This window comes from Pistacia vera, unplaced genomic scaffold (genome assembly GCF_008641045.1).
Source record: "Pistacia vera cultivar Batoury unplaced genomic scaffold, PisVer_v2 Contig44, whole genome shotgun sequence".
NCBI classification, from domain to species: Eukaryota; Viridiplantae; Streptophyta; class Magnoliopsida; order Sapindales; family Anacardiaceae; genus Pistacia; species Pistacia vera.
The window spans coordinates 710,196-727,676 of NW_022196268.1; the positions used below are offsets into that span (position 1 = coordinate 710,196).

At 38.0% G+C, this 17,481-nt stretch overlaps 2 protein-coding genes and 2 pseudogenes across 2 annotated transcripts; 2 read left to right on the forward strand and 2 right to left on the reverse strand.

Moving 5' to 3' along the window:
- Positions 1-78: 78 nt before the first annotated feature.
- On the forward strand, positions 79-10,335 carry LOC116144195 (annotated as a pseudogene).
- Positions 4,400-7,373, reverse strand: LOC116144237. Its single transcript, XM_031429694.1, has 2 exons — positions 6,864-7,373; positions 4,400-5,015 (listed from the first exon to the last, which is right to left on the reverse strand). Exons 1-2 carry the CDS (start codon positions 7,147-7,149, stop codon positions 4,645-4,647), a joined length of 657 nt encoding a protein of 218 aa, XP_031285554.1. The 5' UTR covers positions 7,150-7,373; the 3' UTR covers positions 4,400-4,644.
- Positions 10,336-11,248: 913 nt separating the features above from the next.
- LOC116144196 lies at positions 11,249-13,940 on the reverse strand (annotated as a pseudogene).
- Positions 13,941-14,878: 938 nt separating this feature from the next.
- On the forward strand, positions 14,879-17,354 carry LOC116144269 (putative pentatricopeptide repeat-containing protein At3g25060, mitochondrial). Its single transcript, XM_031429735.1, has one exon. The coding sequence runs from the start codon at positions 14,925-14,927 to the stop codon at positions 16,713-16,715; it is 1,791 nt and encodes a 596-aa protein (XP_031285595.1). The 5' UTR covers positions 14,879-14,924; the 3' UTR covers positions 16,716-17,354.
- The last annotated feature ends 127 nt before the right edge of the window (positions 17,355-17,481 follow it).

Here is a 17,481-nt window from a genome sequence, read left to right on the forward strand (position 1 = left end):
ATTTCTCTTTTTCTCTTTTTTGGAAGATAAGTTAATAATAACGTGATACTTGTTAGGGCCAAAAAACGCACCGGCCCAATGGGACAGGTATCCGACATAAGGAAAAGCTCAGGTCCAATCCTGATGCTTCCCAGGCCAAGACTCCCGGATAGGCCCATTTGATACAATACAGTCGGTCCAAACCACCTGGACATAGGCCTCCTAATCCCAATATACTTCATGGATCTATGATCGAATTCAGAGCCCACGGTCACCTACAGATCACATTCCTATTCGAACACTGATAAAGTAGTCCACTACCATCAAATCCTCCAAGGTCCGTGTCAGAGTCATACTTTGACTCCTTTCAGTCAGGATAATGGGACTAGAGGATATTCCCGAGAGGGAACGGATTACTACGAGAACTCCCAATCCCACCAGGATGGGGACCAGACAGTCAATATTAAACAGAGGTCAGCCCTTCACAAGGCGAATATATTCACCTTTAGACCCGAAGTTCTAGCTTGAGAAATTCACATCACAGCCGTAGTCACAGTCCCCGACTAGACTTTAGTAACCTCTAACTCCCTAGCCCTCACTAAATTAGTCTCTTTCAACCTTGCTGACTTGAGCGTCTGAGTGCCTACGGCAAACACAATCCCGATGTTTTTCACGCTTCACGTTGTGTTCTCTTATGTGTGCAGGTACAACAGATGCTTAATGGTCTCAACCTCACGGGATCAATCCCTCCTTTGTACACTGTAGATTTTTACATCTACAATACTATGGGTGCGTTTGGTGTGTAGTATTTTGGATGGATTTTGAGGATAATATTGGATTGTTGGTAGGGAGTATTACGAGGTAATTTGAAAAATTTATCAAAAAGCCCATAGGTTTACTAATTTAATTAAAGACCCTACTATATAAAATGACAAAAACACCCCTACCACCTGCAGTGTCCGATTTCGGCGCCACCGCCGGAATCTGGCCGAAAAATTTCATTACGGCAAGACCGATCGGATCTGTGCGTAACGATCATTATGGCCTTTTCGGCCAGATCCACACGGATCTGGCCGTAAAAGGCCAGTCTAAGGGCCTGTTATGGCCGTCGACGGCCGGAAAGGCCAAAACGCGGCCATCTTTGGCCGTCAGCGACGGCCAAAGATCTTGGACGGTGTGACCGTCAACGACGGCCAGATCTGGCCTTTTCCGGCCAGATCCGTGGTGGATCTTGCCGAAAAAGGCCAGATCGGTGTAATTCCGACCATTAGGTCAGAATTTAGGCCGTTGTACAGTTCCGACTATCACGGCGTGGTTGCCGGAATCTGACAAATTGGGTTGATGGGGGGTTTTGTTAATTTTTTAAAAAAAAATCAGGGGGCATTTAGTGAAATAATAACCTTATGGGGTCTAAAAGTAATAAAAAAATAGGATAAATTTCTGGAAGTGTGCCAAACATTATTTGGAGAATAGGATTGGGAATATGGATAAAAACAGGGAGCCAAACGCACCCTATTCAACATAGACTTTTTGCGTTTTATTATTAATTTTCTTTTTCCGATGGAATCCACAACGTTTGAATTTAGAGCTCTGTTACTTCTACTTGTAACTATTAATTAATCAATCTATTCTCATTTTACTATTAAGTGATGAACTCATATTCTTAATTCTCTTCCTTTTTTTTTTTTTAATTAGAGTGTGAGCAAGCTCGTTTATTTTACTGGCACTTTAATTATATTTAGAGTCTATTAAATATCATACAAATCTAAAATAAAACACAATTTACACGAGGTAAAATGTTTATGGCTCAACCCAATAAGTAAGGAAGTAAACACCTCTTAACCAAAAGGCAAACTTGGGTTTATTTTATTTTTTTTCAACGGCCATGACTAACTCATGCCTAAAACGTTCCGATTAAAGATTTTGCTTTCCCAAAATGTGCATGTTTACATTTTCAAAGCACCTAAAAGCCCTTCTCTTAACCTCTAAGAGAAGACAACCATAATTAAAATCCATGCTTTCATGTTTAAAACTAACTCTCCGCACATGGAAACCCATTGGCCGACTCTAGCGTTGTATGCGCGTATTGAGATATCTTATCAGCTCGTAAAGTGTTCGATGAATTGCCACAACGAAGTGTAGATAGCTTCAATGCGATGATCATAGCATATTCTCGTAAGGGATACCCATGTGAAGTTTTGAGTATTTATAATCAATGATAAAAGAAAGTGTCAAAACTGAAGCTCAATTTTTACTGTTGCACTTAAGGCGTGTGTGAGCTTGATGAACTTGAACATGGGAGAAGAAGTTTGGCGTAAAGCAGGATTGGTTATGAACGAGTGTTTGTTGGGTCATCTATGTTGAATTTGTATGCCAAGTGTGGCAGAATGGATGCGGCTTTAATTGTGTTCAAAAAGATGCAAAGAAAGGACATTGTTTCTTGGAGTTCTATGATAAAAGGGTTTGCGTGTAATGGCAGCCATGCGAAGCAGTCAATGTTTATAGAAGGATGCAAAAGGAGGGGATTGAAGGAGATGGGTTGTGATGGTGGGGTTGATTAAAGCTTGTGTTAATCTTGGGGACTCGAAAGTGGGGCTCTTATTCATGGTATACGATTAGGAAAGATCTTGATTTGGATGTTAAGTTCAAACCAGCCTGTGGATATGTATGCTAAGAACGGACATTAAATCTTGCTTCTCGTGTTTTCAAGAAGATGCCCCATAAAGAAATTGTTTCTTGGGCTGCACTAATGTCTGGCTTCGCTCAAAATGGTTTGCCAGGAAATACACTTGAACTGTTGATTGAGATGCAGAGTTGCGGGTGTGAACCCAATTCGGTGTCTCTCATGACTGCACTTTTGGCATGTACCCAAATTGGTTTTCTGAAATGGGCAAGCATAATGGATATATTGTAGGAGGCTTGATTTTGATAAGGTTTTAGGTACTGCAGTGATTGACATGTATTCAAAATGTGGAGCACCTTCTTGTGCACGTGCAGTCTTTGATCGGATGGATTCTAGGGACGTAATCTCTTGGAATGTAATAATTGATAGCTATGGGATCCATGGACGTGCAAAGGAAGCTCTGACACTCTTCCTCCAGATGATAGAAACAAGCTCAAACCAGATCATTCTACTTTTGCATCCCTTCTTCAGCTCTTAGTCACTCAGGACTAGTGGAAGAAGGTCGATACTGGTTTGATTCATGGTTAGTGAATATAAAATTCGACCAACTGATAAGCACTATGCTTGTATGGTTGATCTTTTGGCCGTGCCGGACGACAGTGGAAGAAGCACTTGAGCTTATAAAGTCCATGAACAATGAACCTGGGCTTGCTGTTTGGGTTACCCTCTTATGGTTGCCGTAATCATAGGAAGTTGTCAATGGAGAGATTGTGGCAAAGAAGGTCCTTGAGTTAAGTCCGGATGACTTGGGAATTCATTCGCTGGTCTCAAACTTCTTTGCCATGGGAAAGATGGGACGAAGTGGCTGAAGTAGAAGATAATGAGAAAGACAGGATGAAGAAAGTGCCTGGCTATAGTGCAGTTGAAGTGAACGGGGAGCTCCATTCATTTATAATGGAAGATAAGAGCCACCATCAATATGGAAATATTGCGTATACTTGGATAACTTGGATCAGAGATGAGAGTAAAAGCATGTCTTCCGGAGATGAATATTGCATTAGCTGACAAGAAACTGAGCGAAAATGTCTGATCAGAGTGAGCGAACCAGATTACTGATTAAAAAGAACCTTAAAATGGGTGTAGATAACCGTGAAGCAACCAAGTTCACCTTCAAAACAATGTAATAGAGGACTTTTGAGAGAAATTTGAAGACTTTCATAGTTCAAGGATTTGGTCTCTTGTTGGGTTGGCTTTGTTTTAGGACCAATACTTCAAGCTGAGAACCTAAAAATTCAGGAACATTCGTCATCAGTGTGACTGGTTCACAAAGATTACACGGAGCCTGCGATACTAAAATTAATCAACGTTTTATATTTTATGCACTCGAGTCTCGAGGGAACATGGCTACCAAAATCAGTATAAAGATTTCCAAAGGAATTTTATCTGCGGCCGAATCCATCAAGCTTCATCCAGTGATGCTAGACGATTTTGTGTGTTATAATTTATTTATTCTCTTCCCACACTTGCTACACTGTCAATTATCGAATCCGTCTGCTAAATTAGTGGCCAAGTGTTCCGAAGTCTTATCCAAAAACGATGATGAGACTTCGTCTTCAGAACAGACTTTCTGAAATTCGAGCTTGATTGATTGCAGTCACCGAGAATCCGAGAAACAAGAAACTAAAATGCGCACCCGACAATTTCCAACATTTCAAGCAGCAGTTAAAACTGATTTGAATCTCAATGGAATCTAACTTGCTATATAAGTGTTTTTTCTTTTTTTTTTTTTTCTTTTTTTTGTGAAAAAAGAAATCCTGTAATAACAGGTTAACAAAAGATGAGCATACTAGAATTCTAGATTAGGAGAATTACAAATTTTCAACAACACTGGATACTCGAAAAACACTCCCCAGGCCCCTAAGCTCCTTTATGAATCACCAACCAGTGGCCATATCTGCGAGATTTGGAGATGTTTATTCAACATCACCATTGAGAAAAGGTAATTTTCAAAACTTGAATTGTTGGTGTCATTCAAAATTTTCTCAACTCTTGTATCCTTTAGCTTGATTCTGAAGATTTTGGTTGTCTTCTAACAAACGGTCATATTCAAGCAGTAGATCTGCAGATTGTTTCTGGAGGGAGATTACATGAGCTTCAGCAGTTTCAATCTTCTTGTCCTTCTCTTCACATTCCAACTTTAGCTTCTTCAGTTTCTCTGATACAGTTAAAAGTTCATCTTGCAGCCGCTTCATTTCCTTCAAAGCTTTCTCTCCCTTCTCTGTAAGCTGCATTTTTTCTTTTTGTAGACGTTCAACTTCCTCTTTTGAAGATCCCACACTACCCTTAACCTGAATAAGCTTTGTAAGGTAATGGTGGAGGCGATCAATTATGAATCCAAGAAATAGGGTAAAACCTGCAAAATAGAGCTCAGGCCATTATAGATGTGTAACAGAGCTAAAATAAGGAGCTATAATAATATAATTATAGTCTACAATTATCAAAATATGCTCAGTCATCAACATTGATTATGTTATTGGTCAATGGGTTGAGCTTCTCTCCCAAATATCAGGATCCAATCACCAGATATTTTCAGTTGATACACGTAATCAACAAGAGAATTCCTCAATTTATTTTATGATAGCAAAAGCCTACACAGAAACATCATGCCCAAGAATGTAACCTCTAGCCGGTGAAAGCAACACGCACAGAGAATCTCAAACTGGAGAAAACCTCTCAAAAACCCTAAGCACATTTTAAACTGTTTACACAGAGAGATGCCATACAGCTGCACTATTATACAACCCAAGCAAGAGGAAAAAAATTACTAGAAAATGCAAAGAACAAGAGTATCTACACATTTCAAGGAATCCTATATACAGAAAAATGGCAGTTAATTATTCATTTGTGATAACCTATTGTTTTATGAAGCCTGATAACATTAAACTTCTAGTGAACAGGCACCATAATTAACATCATATCTCTAAATTTCAGCAAATAAACATTCTATGTCAGATTAATCAGAGGAGATCACATCCAGTGGGACCAAATCATGACACCCTCCGTAGTTTTAAGTCAATAATAGGCCAGTCACCTTTCTTTCTAGTACATTAGCTTACTCCTCAACTTATATGCTCCCCAATTTCAAAATACAAATATAACCATATTTGATGCACATTTCATCTTATGCTTAATGCACTAACTGACAACTGTTTTCAGTCTAAAAGTATGTTGCTTTGTATAACAAGTCTTACAAAGAAACCCAGCAACCAGTACTCACAAAATCTTCCACATTCAACAAAATCCAAAACATTAGAGTGTTGAGAAAATAAAATCATAAAAACAACAGAAAAAATAAAATGAGTAACAGAGACAAGAGCTGATCAACTAGGTAACTTATGGAGATGGAAGCATGAAGTTGTTATGGTAATATGTATGTGGTTGACATTTTCAAAGCAATACCGGGAAAGCTGCAAATTAAACAATTCAAATCCATACTTATGAAGAAAATTGATGCAAACACAGAGAAAGCTATGACTTACATTAGTCATGATACAACTCATCAAAATCACATTGAAAAATATTGTCAATCTATGTTCCAGCAGGGGAAGAATAAGAGAACAGCCTTAACTCTGAAAAACAAGCTGTAGTTTGTGTCAACCAAATGTAGAGTGTTGGGCCTGTTGGCCTCTGAAAGAAGTTAACAGCTTGAGTTCTTTGGCTAATTAGAAAATTATTTTTGTTTAATTGCTTGCTTCTCTTGATATTTTTTCTCCAAAAGAGACCATATGTTTGGCAGAAACTTCAAACAAACCACAGAATTTGTCACTCACTTGGCCAATAGTCCATCAGTGTCCAAAACTGCGTAGTATCAGTCCAACCTAATGTGGGATTCAACCATGAGTTTGATGAAATTGAACCTATTTCAGATTTGTTGTATGTATAATACTTTGCTTCACAAATCTGAAACTTCATTGTCAGATAAGCTCGTACAGTAAACGTATGTATTGTCATTCTGTTGTTCAGTCACTAATCTACCATATTAAAACACAATCTCTAAAAGCATATGGTTCATATAACCCAATAGAAGGTTGACATTTCCCTTATTTTACAATTTGAAAACACAATCCTTTCCATCTAAACCAGTGTCATTAAATACCAGATGAGAACCTAAATGAGGCACAAATACAAATATCTGATGAAAAATAAAATTAAAGAAAGATAGCGCAAAACAGAAGGACATACAGAGAGAGCAAGATCATACCAATGAGTGAAGCCTCCAGCAAATGAGTTCTCCAAAGAACCTGATCCATAGGTGACATGGTACCCAGCTTCGCACCTTTGTTCTGGATCTTCACAATGCTGGTGAGGCTTGACAGAAGAATCACAGACATAGTACCGGCAATAGTTTTCACAGTTGCAGGACCCTTCCCCATCTTCAGCTGATCCAAACTCTTTATCACAAGCTCTCTCAGCGGCCCAATCTTTACCAATAAAAGAAAAGCCAAAGCACCCTCAGCAAAAAGAACCAAAAACAACAACTGAATCATCTCTGCTTCTGCCAAAAACTTTCCCTAGCTAGCAACTCTTAAAAATTTCTTGAACTTTTAATCAATGTGTATTACACTTCACGAGAAGAAACGACAGCACTCAAAATAAAAAATCAAACTATAGTATTTTAAGCTCACAGATCCATCGAAGAGGCATTTATGCTAAACCCCTTTTGTTCTTTATATAAGACCAGCAACGATAACTGAACCATCTCTATTGGATAACACAAAGGAAGAGGTACGGAAAATTGCTGGAGTTCTTTTAAAAAAAAAAAAAAGAAAAAGGATTATTTTAAGGAAAACAAAATACCCACTTGAGAGAGGTCAGGTTTTACGTTTGAAATGAAGAATTTAAGTGCAAAGATCTGCGGATTTTCTATTTAGCCGTAAGTGGAAAGAAAGAAGCTTTTTCGAAGAAACCCAATTCTTCTTTTCATTAATACTGCCGCTGGTGTGTGATATGGGGATTGGCAGCTGTGCTTGATCGGGTTGGCTGATTGGAAATAGGTTTTGCTATGCTTTATTACAGGATTGGAGCCCAAAAGAAAAAATGGCCAATAGTCAAAAAGTGAAAACAACATCAAATGAAATGGGGTTTTATAAAATAAAAATTAAAAAAGGAAACATAAAGGTACTTAAGGGTTAAGAGAAGTTAGTGCGGAGATGATGACGTAGTTTAGGAAGTGTTTGGTTGTAAAGTAGATGTTAACTCTTGTCTTAAATCTCAATACTGTGCCTGTAGAGAAAGAAAAGAGCAAAGACTGTTGCTTGGTTCAGAGATTGGTAGCGATTCGGTTGTGTTAGTCTAAGATGCAGAAACACGGTGTCCGTACTCGACAACTGGACAAGAAGTGAACAAGCTGCACACATCCCTAGTTTTACGCTCCTCAACTCAACCAAAGCATTTCTAATTTCTCATTTAGAATTATTCAGACATTACTGTGTTTAACCTTTCTCTTTAAAGTTCAAACTTACATATCCATCAGGTGAGATGAGACTTTTCATCTTAAGCTTAATCCTGTACGATCACAAGGTTGCAACGGTTGTACCCTGCTCAATGCCAACGCTGCCTAAAATACTGAGGGTCTGTTTGGTATTTGATGGTTTTTAAAATAATATTTTATAAGAGGTTAAATTTGGTAGGTATTAGATGAAGAATTTTAAAAATTAACAAAAATATTTTTTATATTTGTTTATTTACTAAATACCCCTATAATAAAATATTTAAAGTTAACAAAAATATTCCAAACCCACTTATTAAATACGAACAGTCGGCCACCACCGTCGGAGGGTGGGTCGTCGTATCAACGCATGACCGACTGGATCTTGTCTGTCATGCACCGTGGATCTAGCTAGAAAATGCTAGATCTACGACTAAATTTGGTAGTATTTGGTCGTCAACGATGACCAAAGATACGACTATCGTTGACGACTGTCTACGACCAAAGATCTGGCTATTGACAGCCAAATCTTCGACTGTAGATCTGGCCTTTTCCAACCAAATCCACCGTGGATCTGACCAGAAAATGCTAGATCGGCGCTACTGGCCAGATTCAGCCGGTAGTGCGCCATTACACCAGATTCCGGCCAGCTTCCTGTAGTGGTGGTCAGAATCTAGTAAATGTGGGTTGTTTGGGTGTTTTTATCAATTTTTTTAAAGAAAAATTGGTGTTGTTTAGTTAAATTAACAAATTTAGAGGGTTTAAAAAAAAATTGAATAATTTAAAATAATATTTTCATAATAGTGAACCAAACACAAATTTTGTGTTTAACTTTATTGGGAATACTATAATAGTATTCCCAAACTATGTACCAAAGGGAGCCTTAGGTTTCATTTAGTTTATTATTGAAAGATTTTTAGAATAGAATTTTGAAAAAAAAAAAAAGTAAATTTGAGTTATCTTTACGAGAAAAATAATTATTAATATTTTGTGATATGAATGAAGTATAATAGGATTTTGAGAATATTGAAACAAATACATTTTTACGATTAACTTTATTGGAAAAACTAGAATAATATTTTAAATTTATGTATCAAAACGAAGCCTTAACATCTTTGCGTGGTATGCATATCTGTTTTGACAAACGTCATGTGGTATTTGAAGATAAACTTTACTTTTAGGGGCCAAAATAAAGTTCAGCTTTTTTTTCCAATAAATAGGTTTAATTAAAAGTGTTAAGAAAAAAAATCTGAAACTTTTAAGTTAAGAAATGGAAAAGCTATGAACAGAAAATCATGCATAATCTGATAAATCTTTATGAGTACGCCATGAAAGATTTGTAATTATTTTCTAAATCCATATAAAATGATATTTGTTTTTGAAACAAACCATAATCCATCAAAGATTCAGTCAAAATTTTGTCAACTACTAACTCAGCTTCCCTTAAATGTTGATATGTGCTTGTGATATTTTTGACGCTGTCATTTTAGTATGGCCGAAGCTTCACCAACAGAGCCCATTATAAAATGGGCCTTTGACGGACTGACCACACGATGTTTAATACAAAGGCTTGGTCAATACTCAATTGGTCTTGAGTCGGGTCTTGTTCTCATCACTCTTCCTCCAGATGTAGACAAAGCTCAAACCAGATCATTTACTTTTGCATCCCTTCTTCAGCTCTTAGTCACTCAGGACTAGTGGAAGAGTTCGATACTGGTTTGATCTCTGGTTAGTGAATATAAAATTCGACCAACTGATAAGCACTATGCTTGTAGGGTTGATCTTTTGGCTCGTGCCGGACGAGTGGAAGACACACTTGAGCTTATAAAGTCCATGAACAATGAACCTGGGCTTGCTGTTTGGGTTACCCTCTTATCAGGTTGCCGTAATCATAGGAAGTTGTCAATGGAGAGATTGTGGCAAAGAAGGTCCTTGAGTTAAGTCCGGATGACTTGGGAATTCATTCGCTGGTCTCAAACTTCTTTGCCATGGGAAGAAAGTGGGACGAAGTGGCTGAAGTAAGGAAGGTAATGAGAAAGACAGGGGAAGAAGTGCCTGGCTATATTGCATTTGAAGTGAACGGAGCTCCATTCATATAATGGAAGATAAGAGCCCACCATCAATATGGAAATATTGCGTATCTATTGGATAACTTGGATCAGAGATGAGAGTAAAAGCATGTCTTCCGGAGATTGAATATTGCATTACTGACAAGAAACTGAGCGAAAATGTCTGTCAGAGGTGAGCGAACCAGATACTGTTAAAAAGAACTTAAAGTGGGTGTAGATAACCGTGAGCAACCAAGTTCACCTTCAAAATGTAATAGAGGACTTTTGAGAGAAATTTGAAGACTTTCATAGTTCAAGGATTTGGTCTCTTTGTGGGTTGGCTTTGTTTTGGACCAATACTTCAAGCTGAGAACCTGAAAATTTCAGGACATCGTCATCAGTGTGACTGGTCACAAAATTACACGAGCCTCGATACTAAAATTAATCACGTTTTATATTTTATGCACTCGAGTCTCGAGGGAACATGGCTACCAAAATCATGTATAAGATTCCAAAGGATTGTTATCTGCGGCCGAATCCATCAAGCTTCATCCAGTGATGCTAGACGATTTGGTGTGTTATAATTTATTTATCTCTTCCCACACTTCCTACACGGTCAATTATCTTTCCGTCTGCTAAATTATGGCCAAGTGTTCCGAAGTCTTATCCAAAAACGGATGAGACTTCGTCTTCAGAACAGACTTTCTGAAATTCGAGCTTGATTGATTGCAGTCACCGAGAATCCGAGAAACAAGAAACTAAAATGCGCACCCGACAATTTCCAACATTTCAAGCAGCAGTTAAAACTGATTTGAATCTCAATGGAATCTAACTTGCTATAGAGTTTTTTTTGTTTTTTTTTTTTTTTTTTTTTTTTTTTTTTTTTGTGAAAAAAGAAATCCTGTAATAACAGGTTAACACAAGATGAGCATACTAGAATTCTAGATGGAAGTTACAAATTTTCAACAACACTGGATACTCGAAAAACACTCCCAGGCCCTAGCTCCTTTATGAATCACCAACCAGTGGCCATATCTGCGAGATTTGGAGATGTTTATTCAACATCACCATTGAGAAAAGTAATTTTCAAAACTGAATTGTTGGTGTCATTCAAATTTTCTCAACTCTGTATCCTTTAGCTTGATTCTGAAGATTTTGGTTGTCTTCTAACAAACGGTCATATTCAAGCAGTAGATCTGCAGATTTTTTCTGGAGGGAGATTACATGACTTCAGCGTTTCAATCTTCTTGTCCTTCTCTTCACATTCCAACTTTACTTCTTCAGTTTCTCTGATACAGTTAAAAGTTCATCTTGCAGCCGCTTCATTTCCTTCAAAGCTTTCTCTCCCTTCTCTGTAAGCTGCTTTTTTCTTTTTGTAGACGTTCAACTTCCTCTTTTGAAGATCCCACACTACCCTAAACCGAATAAGCTTTGTAAGTAATGGTGGGGCGATCATATGAATCCAAGAAATAGGGTAAAACCTGCAAAATAGAGCCAGGCCATTTAGATGTGTAACAGAGCTATAATAATATAATTATAGTCTACAATTATCAAATATGCTCAGTCATCAACATTGACTATGTTATTGGTCAATGGTTGAGCTTCTCTCCCAAATATCAGGATGCCAATCACCATATATCTTCAGTTGATACATGTATCAACAAGAGAATTCTCAATTTATTTTATGATAGCAAAAGCCACACAGAAACATCATGCCCAAGAATGACCTCTAGCCAGTGAAAGCCACAGCACAGAGAATCTCAAACTGGAGAACACCTCTCAAAAACCCTAAGCACATTTTAAACTGTTTACACAGAGAAATGCCATACAGCTGCACTATTATACACCCAAGCAAGAGGAAAAAAAAATTACTAGAAAACGCAAAGAACAAGAGTATCTACCATTCAGGAATCCTATATACAGAAAAAGGGCAGTTAATTATTCATTTGTGATAACCTATTGTTTTATGAAGCGCGATAACATTAAACTTCTAGTGACAGCACCATATAACATCATATCCCTAAATTCAGCAAATAACATTCTATGTCAGATTAATCAGGAGATCACATCCAGTAAATCATGACACCCTCTGTAGTTTTAAGTCAATAATGGCCAGTCACCGCTTCTTCTAGTACATTAGCTTACCTCAACTTATATGTTCCCCAATTTCAAAATACAAATATAACCATATTGATGCACATTTCATCTTATGCTTAATGCACTAACTGCAACTGTTTTCAGTCTAAAAGTATGTGTGCTTGTATACAAGTCTTACAAAGAAACCCAGCAACCAGTACCACAAAATCTTCCACATTCAACAAAATCCAAAGCATTAGAGTGTTGAGAAAATAAAATCATAAAAACAACAGAAAAATAAATTAGTAAAGAGACAAGGCTGATCAACTAGGTAACTTATGGAGATGGAAGCATGAGTTGTATGGTAATATGTATGTGGTTGACATTTTCAAAGCACACACGGGAAAGCTGCAAATTAAACCATTCAAATCCATACTTATGAGAAAATTGATGCAAACACAGAAAAGCATATGACTTACATTAGTCATGATACAACTCATAAAAACACATTGAAAACATTGTCAATCATGTTTCAGCAGGGGAAAGAATAAGAGAACAGCCTAACTCTAAAAACAAGCTGTAGTTTGTGTCAACCAATGTAGAGCTGTGGCTTCTCTTGATATTTTTTCCTCCAAAAAGAGACCATATGTTTGGCAGAAACTTCAAACAACAACAGAATTTGTCACTCACTTGGCCAATAGTCCACGTGTCCAAACTGCATAGTATCAGTCCCCTAATGTGGGATTCAACCATGAGTTTGATGAAATTGAACCTATTTGCATTTGTTGTATGTATAATACTTTGCTTCACAAATCTGAAACTTCATTGTCAGATAGCTTCGTACAGTAAACGTATGTATTGTCATTCTATTGTTCAGTCACTAATCTACCATATTAAAAACACAATCTCTAAAAGCATATGGTTCATATAACCCAATAGAAGGTTGACATTTCCCTTATTTTACATTTGAAAACAAATCCTTTCCATCCAAACCAGTGTCATAATACCAGATGAGAACCTAAATGAGTCACAAATGCAAATATCTGATGAAAAAAAATTAAAGAAAAGATAGCGCAAACAGAAGGACATACAGAGAGAGCAAGATCATACCAATGATTGAAGCCTCCAGCAAATGAGTTCTCCAAGAACCTGATCCATAGGTGACATGGTACCCAGCTTCGCACCTTTGTTCTGGATCTTCACAATGCTGGTGAGGCTTGACAGAAGAATCACAGACATAGTACCGGCAATAGTTTTCACAGTTGCGGACCCTTCCCATCTTCAGCTGTCCAACTCTTTATCACAAGCTTCTCAGCGGCCCAATCTTTACCAAAAAAGAAAAGCCAAACACCCCAGCAAAAGAACCAAAAACAACACTGAATCATCTCTGCTTCTGCCAAAACTTTCCCTAGCTAGCAACTCTTAAAACGTTCTTGGAATGTAAACTTTAACCTCTTTATGCAAAGATGGAATTTTATTAGTGCATAATGATTTCTCTTTTTTTCCTCTCTTTTTGGAAGATTAAGTTAATAATAACGTGATACTTGTTAGGGCCAAAAAAACCGTCCTCGGCCCAAATGGGACAAGGTATTCGACAATAAGGAAAAGCTCAGGTCCAATCCTAATGCTGCCCAGGCCAAGACTCCTCGGATAAGGCCCATTTGATACGAAGTACAGTCGGTCCAAACCACCTGGACATAGGCCTCCTAATCCCAGTATACTTCATGGATCTATGATCGAATTTAGAGCCCAAGGTCACCTACGGATCACATTCCTACTCGAACACTGATAAAGTAGTCCACTATCATCCCAAATCCTCCAAGGTCCGTGTCAAAGTCATATTGGACTCCCTTTCACGCCGGGATAATGGGACCAAAGGATATATCTCGAGAGGGAACGAATTACTACGAGAACTCCCAATCCCACCAGGATTGGGAGACCAGATAATCACTATTTAAACAGAGGCCAACCCTCTCACAAGGCAGAATATACTACACCTTCAGACCCCGAAGTTCTAGCTTGAGAACTTCACATCACAGCCGTAATAACAGTCCCCGACTAGACTTCTAGTAACCTCTCAACTCCCTAGCCCTCACTAAATCAGCATCTTTCAAGCTTGCTGACTTGAGCGTCTGAGTGCCTACTGCAAACACCACCCTGGTGTTTTCCGTCGCTTCATGTTTGTTTCTCTTATGTGTATAGGTACAGCAGATCACTAATGGTCTCAACCTCATGTGATCAATCCCTCCTTCTATACAGGTAGATTTTTACGTCTACAATACTTATCTCAAACATTAGACTTTTTGCGTTTTATTATTAATTTTTTTTTTCCGATGGAATCCACAACATTTGAATTTACAGCTCTGTTACTTGTAACTATTAATTGATCAATTCTTATTCTCATTTTACTATTAAGTGATGAACTCATATTCTTAATCTCTCCCCTTTTTTTTTAATCAGAGTGTCTGAGCAATCCAGTTTACTAGCACTTTAATTAGCGTTTGGAGTTCATTGAATACCTTACAAATCTAAAATAAAACACAATTATACATCGAGCTAAAAAGTTTTATGGTTTGAACCCAATAAGTGAAGGAAGTAACAAACCTCCTAAACCAAAAGGCAAACTTGGGTTTATTTTATTTTATTTTTCAACGGCCATGAACTAACTCAATGCCTAAAACGTTCCGATTAAAGATTTTGCTTTCCCAAAATGTGCATGTTTACATTTTCAAAGCACCTAAAAGCCCTTCTCTTAACCTCTAAAGAGAAGACAACCATAATTAAAATCCATGCTTTCATGTTTAAAACTAGTCTCTCCGCACATGGAAACTCCATTGGCCGACTCATAGCGTTGTATGCGCGTATTGACGATATCTTATCAGCTCGTAAAGTGTTCGATGAATTGCCACAACGAAGTGTAGATAGCTTCAATGCGATGATCATAGCATATTCTCGTAAGGGATACCCATGTGAAGTTTTGAGTATTTATAATCAGATGATAAAAGAAAGTGTCAAACCTGATAGCTCAATTTTTACTGTTGCACTTAAGGCGTGTGTGAGCTTGATGAACTTGAACATGGGAGAAGAAGTTTGGCGTAAAGCAGTGGATTTTGGTTATGATAACGATGTGTTTGTTGGGTCATCTATGTTGAATTTGTATGCCAAGTGTGGCAGAATGGATGCGGCTTTAATTGTGTTCAATAAGATGCAAAGAAAGGACATTGTTTCTTGGAGTTCTATGATAAAAGGGTTTGCGTGTAATGGCCAGCCATGCGAAGCAGTCAATGTTTATAGAAGGATGCAAAAGGAGGGGATTGAAGGAGATGCGGTTGTGATGGTGGGGTTGATTAAAGCTTGTGTTAATCTTGGGGACTCGAAAGTGGGGCTCTCTATTCATGGTTATACGATTAGGAAAGATCTTGATTTGGATGTTATAGTTCAAACCAGCCTTGTGGATATGTATGCTAAGAACGGACATTTGAATCTTGCTTCTCGTGTTTTCAAGAAGATGCCCCATAAAGAAATTGTTTCTTGGGCTGCACTAATGTCTGGCTTCGCTCAAAATGGTTTGCCAGGAAATACACTTGAACTGTTGATTGAGATGCAGAGTTGCGGGTGTGAACCCAATTCGGTGTCTCTCATGACTGCACTTTTGGCATGTACACAAATTGGTTTTCTGAAATTGGGCAAGTCCATACATGGATATATTGTCAGGAGGCTTGATTTTGATAAGGTTTTAGGTACTGCAGTGATTGACATGTATTCAAAATGTGGAGCACCTTCTTGTGCACGTGCAGTCTTTGATCGGATGGATTCTAGGGACGTAATCTCTTGGAATGTAATAATTGATAGCAATGGGATCCATGGACGTGCAAAGGAAGCTCTGACACTCTTCCTCCAGATGATAGAAACAAAGCTCAAACCAGATCATTCTACTTTTGCATCCCTTCTTTCAGCTCTTAGTCACTCAGGACTAGTGGAAGAGGGTCGATACTGGTTTGATCTCATGGTTAGTGAATATAAAATTCGACCAACTGATAAGCACTATGCTTGTATGGTTGATCTTTTGGCCCGTGCCGGACAAGTGGAAGAAGCACTTGAGCTTATAAAGTCCATGAACAATGAACCTGGGCTTGCTGTTTGGGTTACCCTCTTATCAGGTTGCCGTAATCATAGGAAGTTGTCAACTGGAGAGATTGTGGCAAAGAAGGTCCTTGAGTTAAGTCCGGATGACTTGGGAATTCATTCGCTGGTCTCAAACTTCTTTGCCATGGGAAAGAAGTGGGACGAAGTGGCTGAAGTAAGGAAGGTAATGAGAAAGACAGGGATGAAGAAAGTGCCTGGCTATAGTGCAGTTGAAGTGAACGGGGAGCTCCATTCATTTATAATGGAAGATAAGAGCCACCATCAATATGGAAATATTGCGTATCTATTGGATAACTTGGATCAAGAGATGAGAGTAAAAGCATGTCTTCCGGAGATTGAATATTGCATTAGCTGACAAGAAACTGAACGAAAATGTCTGATCAGAGTGAACGAACCAGATTACTGATTAAAAAGAACCTTAAAATGGGTGTAGATAACCGTGAAGCAACCAAGTTCACCTTCAAAACAATGTAATAGAGGACTTTTGAGAGAAATTTGAAGACTTTCATAGTTCAAGGATTTGGTCTCTTGTTGGGTTGGCTTTGTTTTAGGACCAATACTTCAAGCTGAGAACCTAAAAATTCAGGAACATTCGTCATCAGTGTGACTGGTTCACAAAGATTACACAGAGCCTGCGATACTAAAATTAATCAACGTTTTATATTTTATGCACTCGAGTCTCGAGGGAACATGGCTACCAAAATCAGTATAAAGATTCCAAAGGAATGTTATCTGCGGCCGAATCCATCAAGCTTCATCCAGTGATGCTAGACGATTTTGTGTGTTATAATTTATTTATTCTCTTCCCACACTTGCTACACTGTCAATTATCGAATCCGTCTGCTAAATTAGTGGCCAAGTGTTCTGAAGTCTTATCCAAAAACGATGATGAGACTTCGTCTTCAGAACAGACTTTCTGAAATTCGAGCTTGATTGATTGCAGTCACCGAGAATCCGAGAAACAAGAAACTAAAATGCGCACCCGACAATTTCCAACATTTCAAGCAGCAGTTAAAACTGATTTGAATCTCAATGGAATCTAACTTGCTATATAAGTGTTTTTTCTTTTTTTTTTTTTTCTTTTTTTTGTGAAAAAAGAAATCCTGTAATAACAGGGTAAC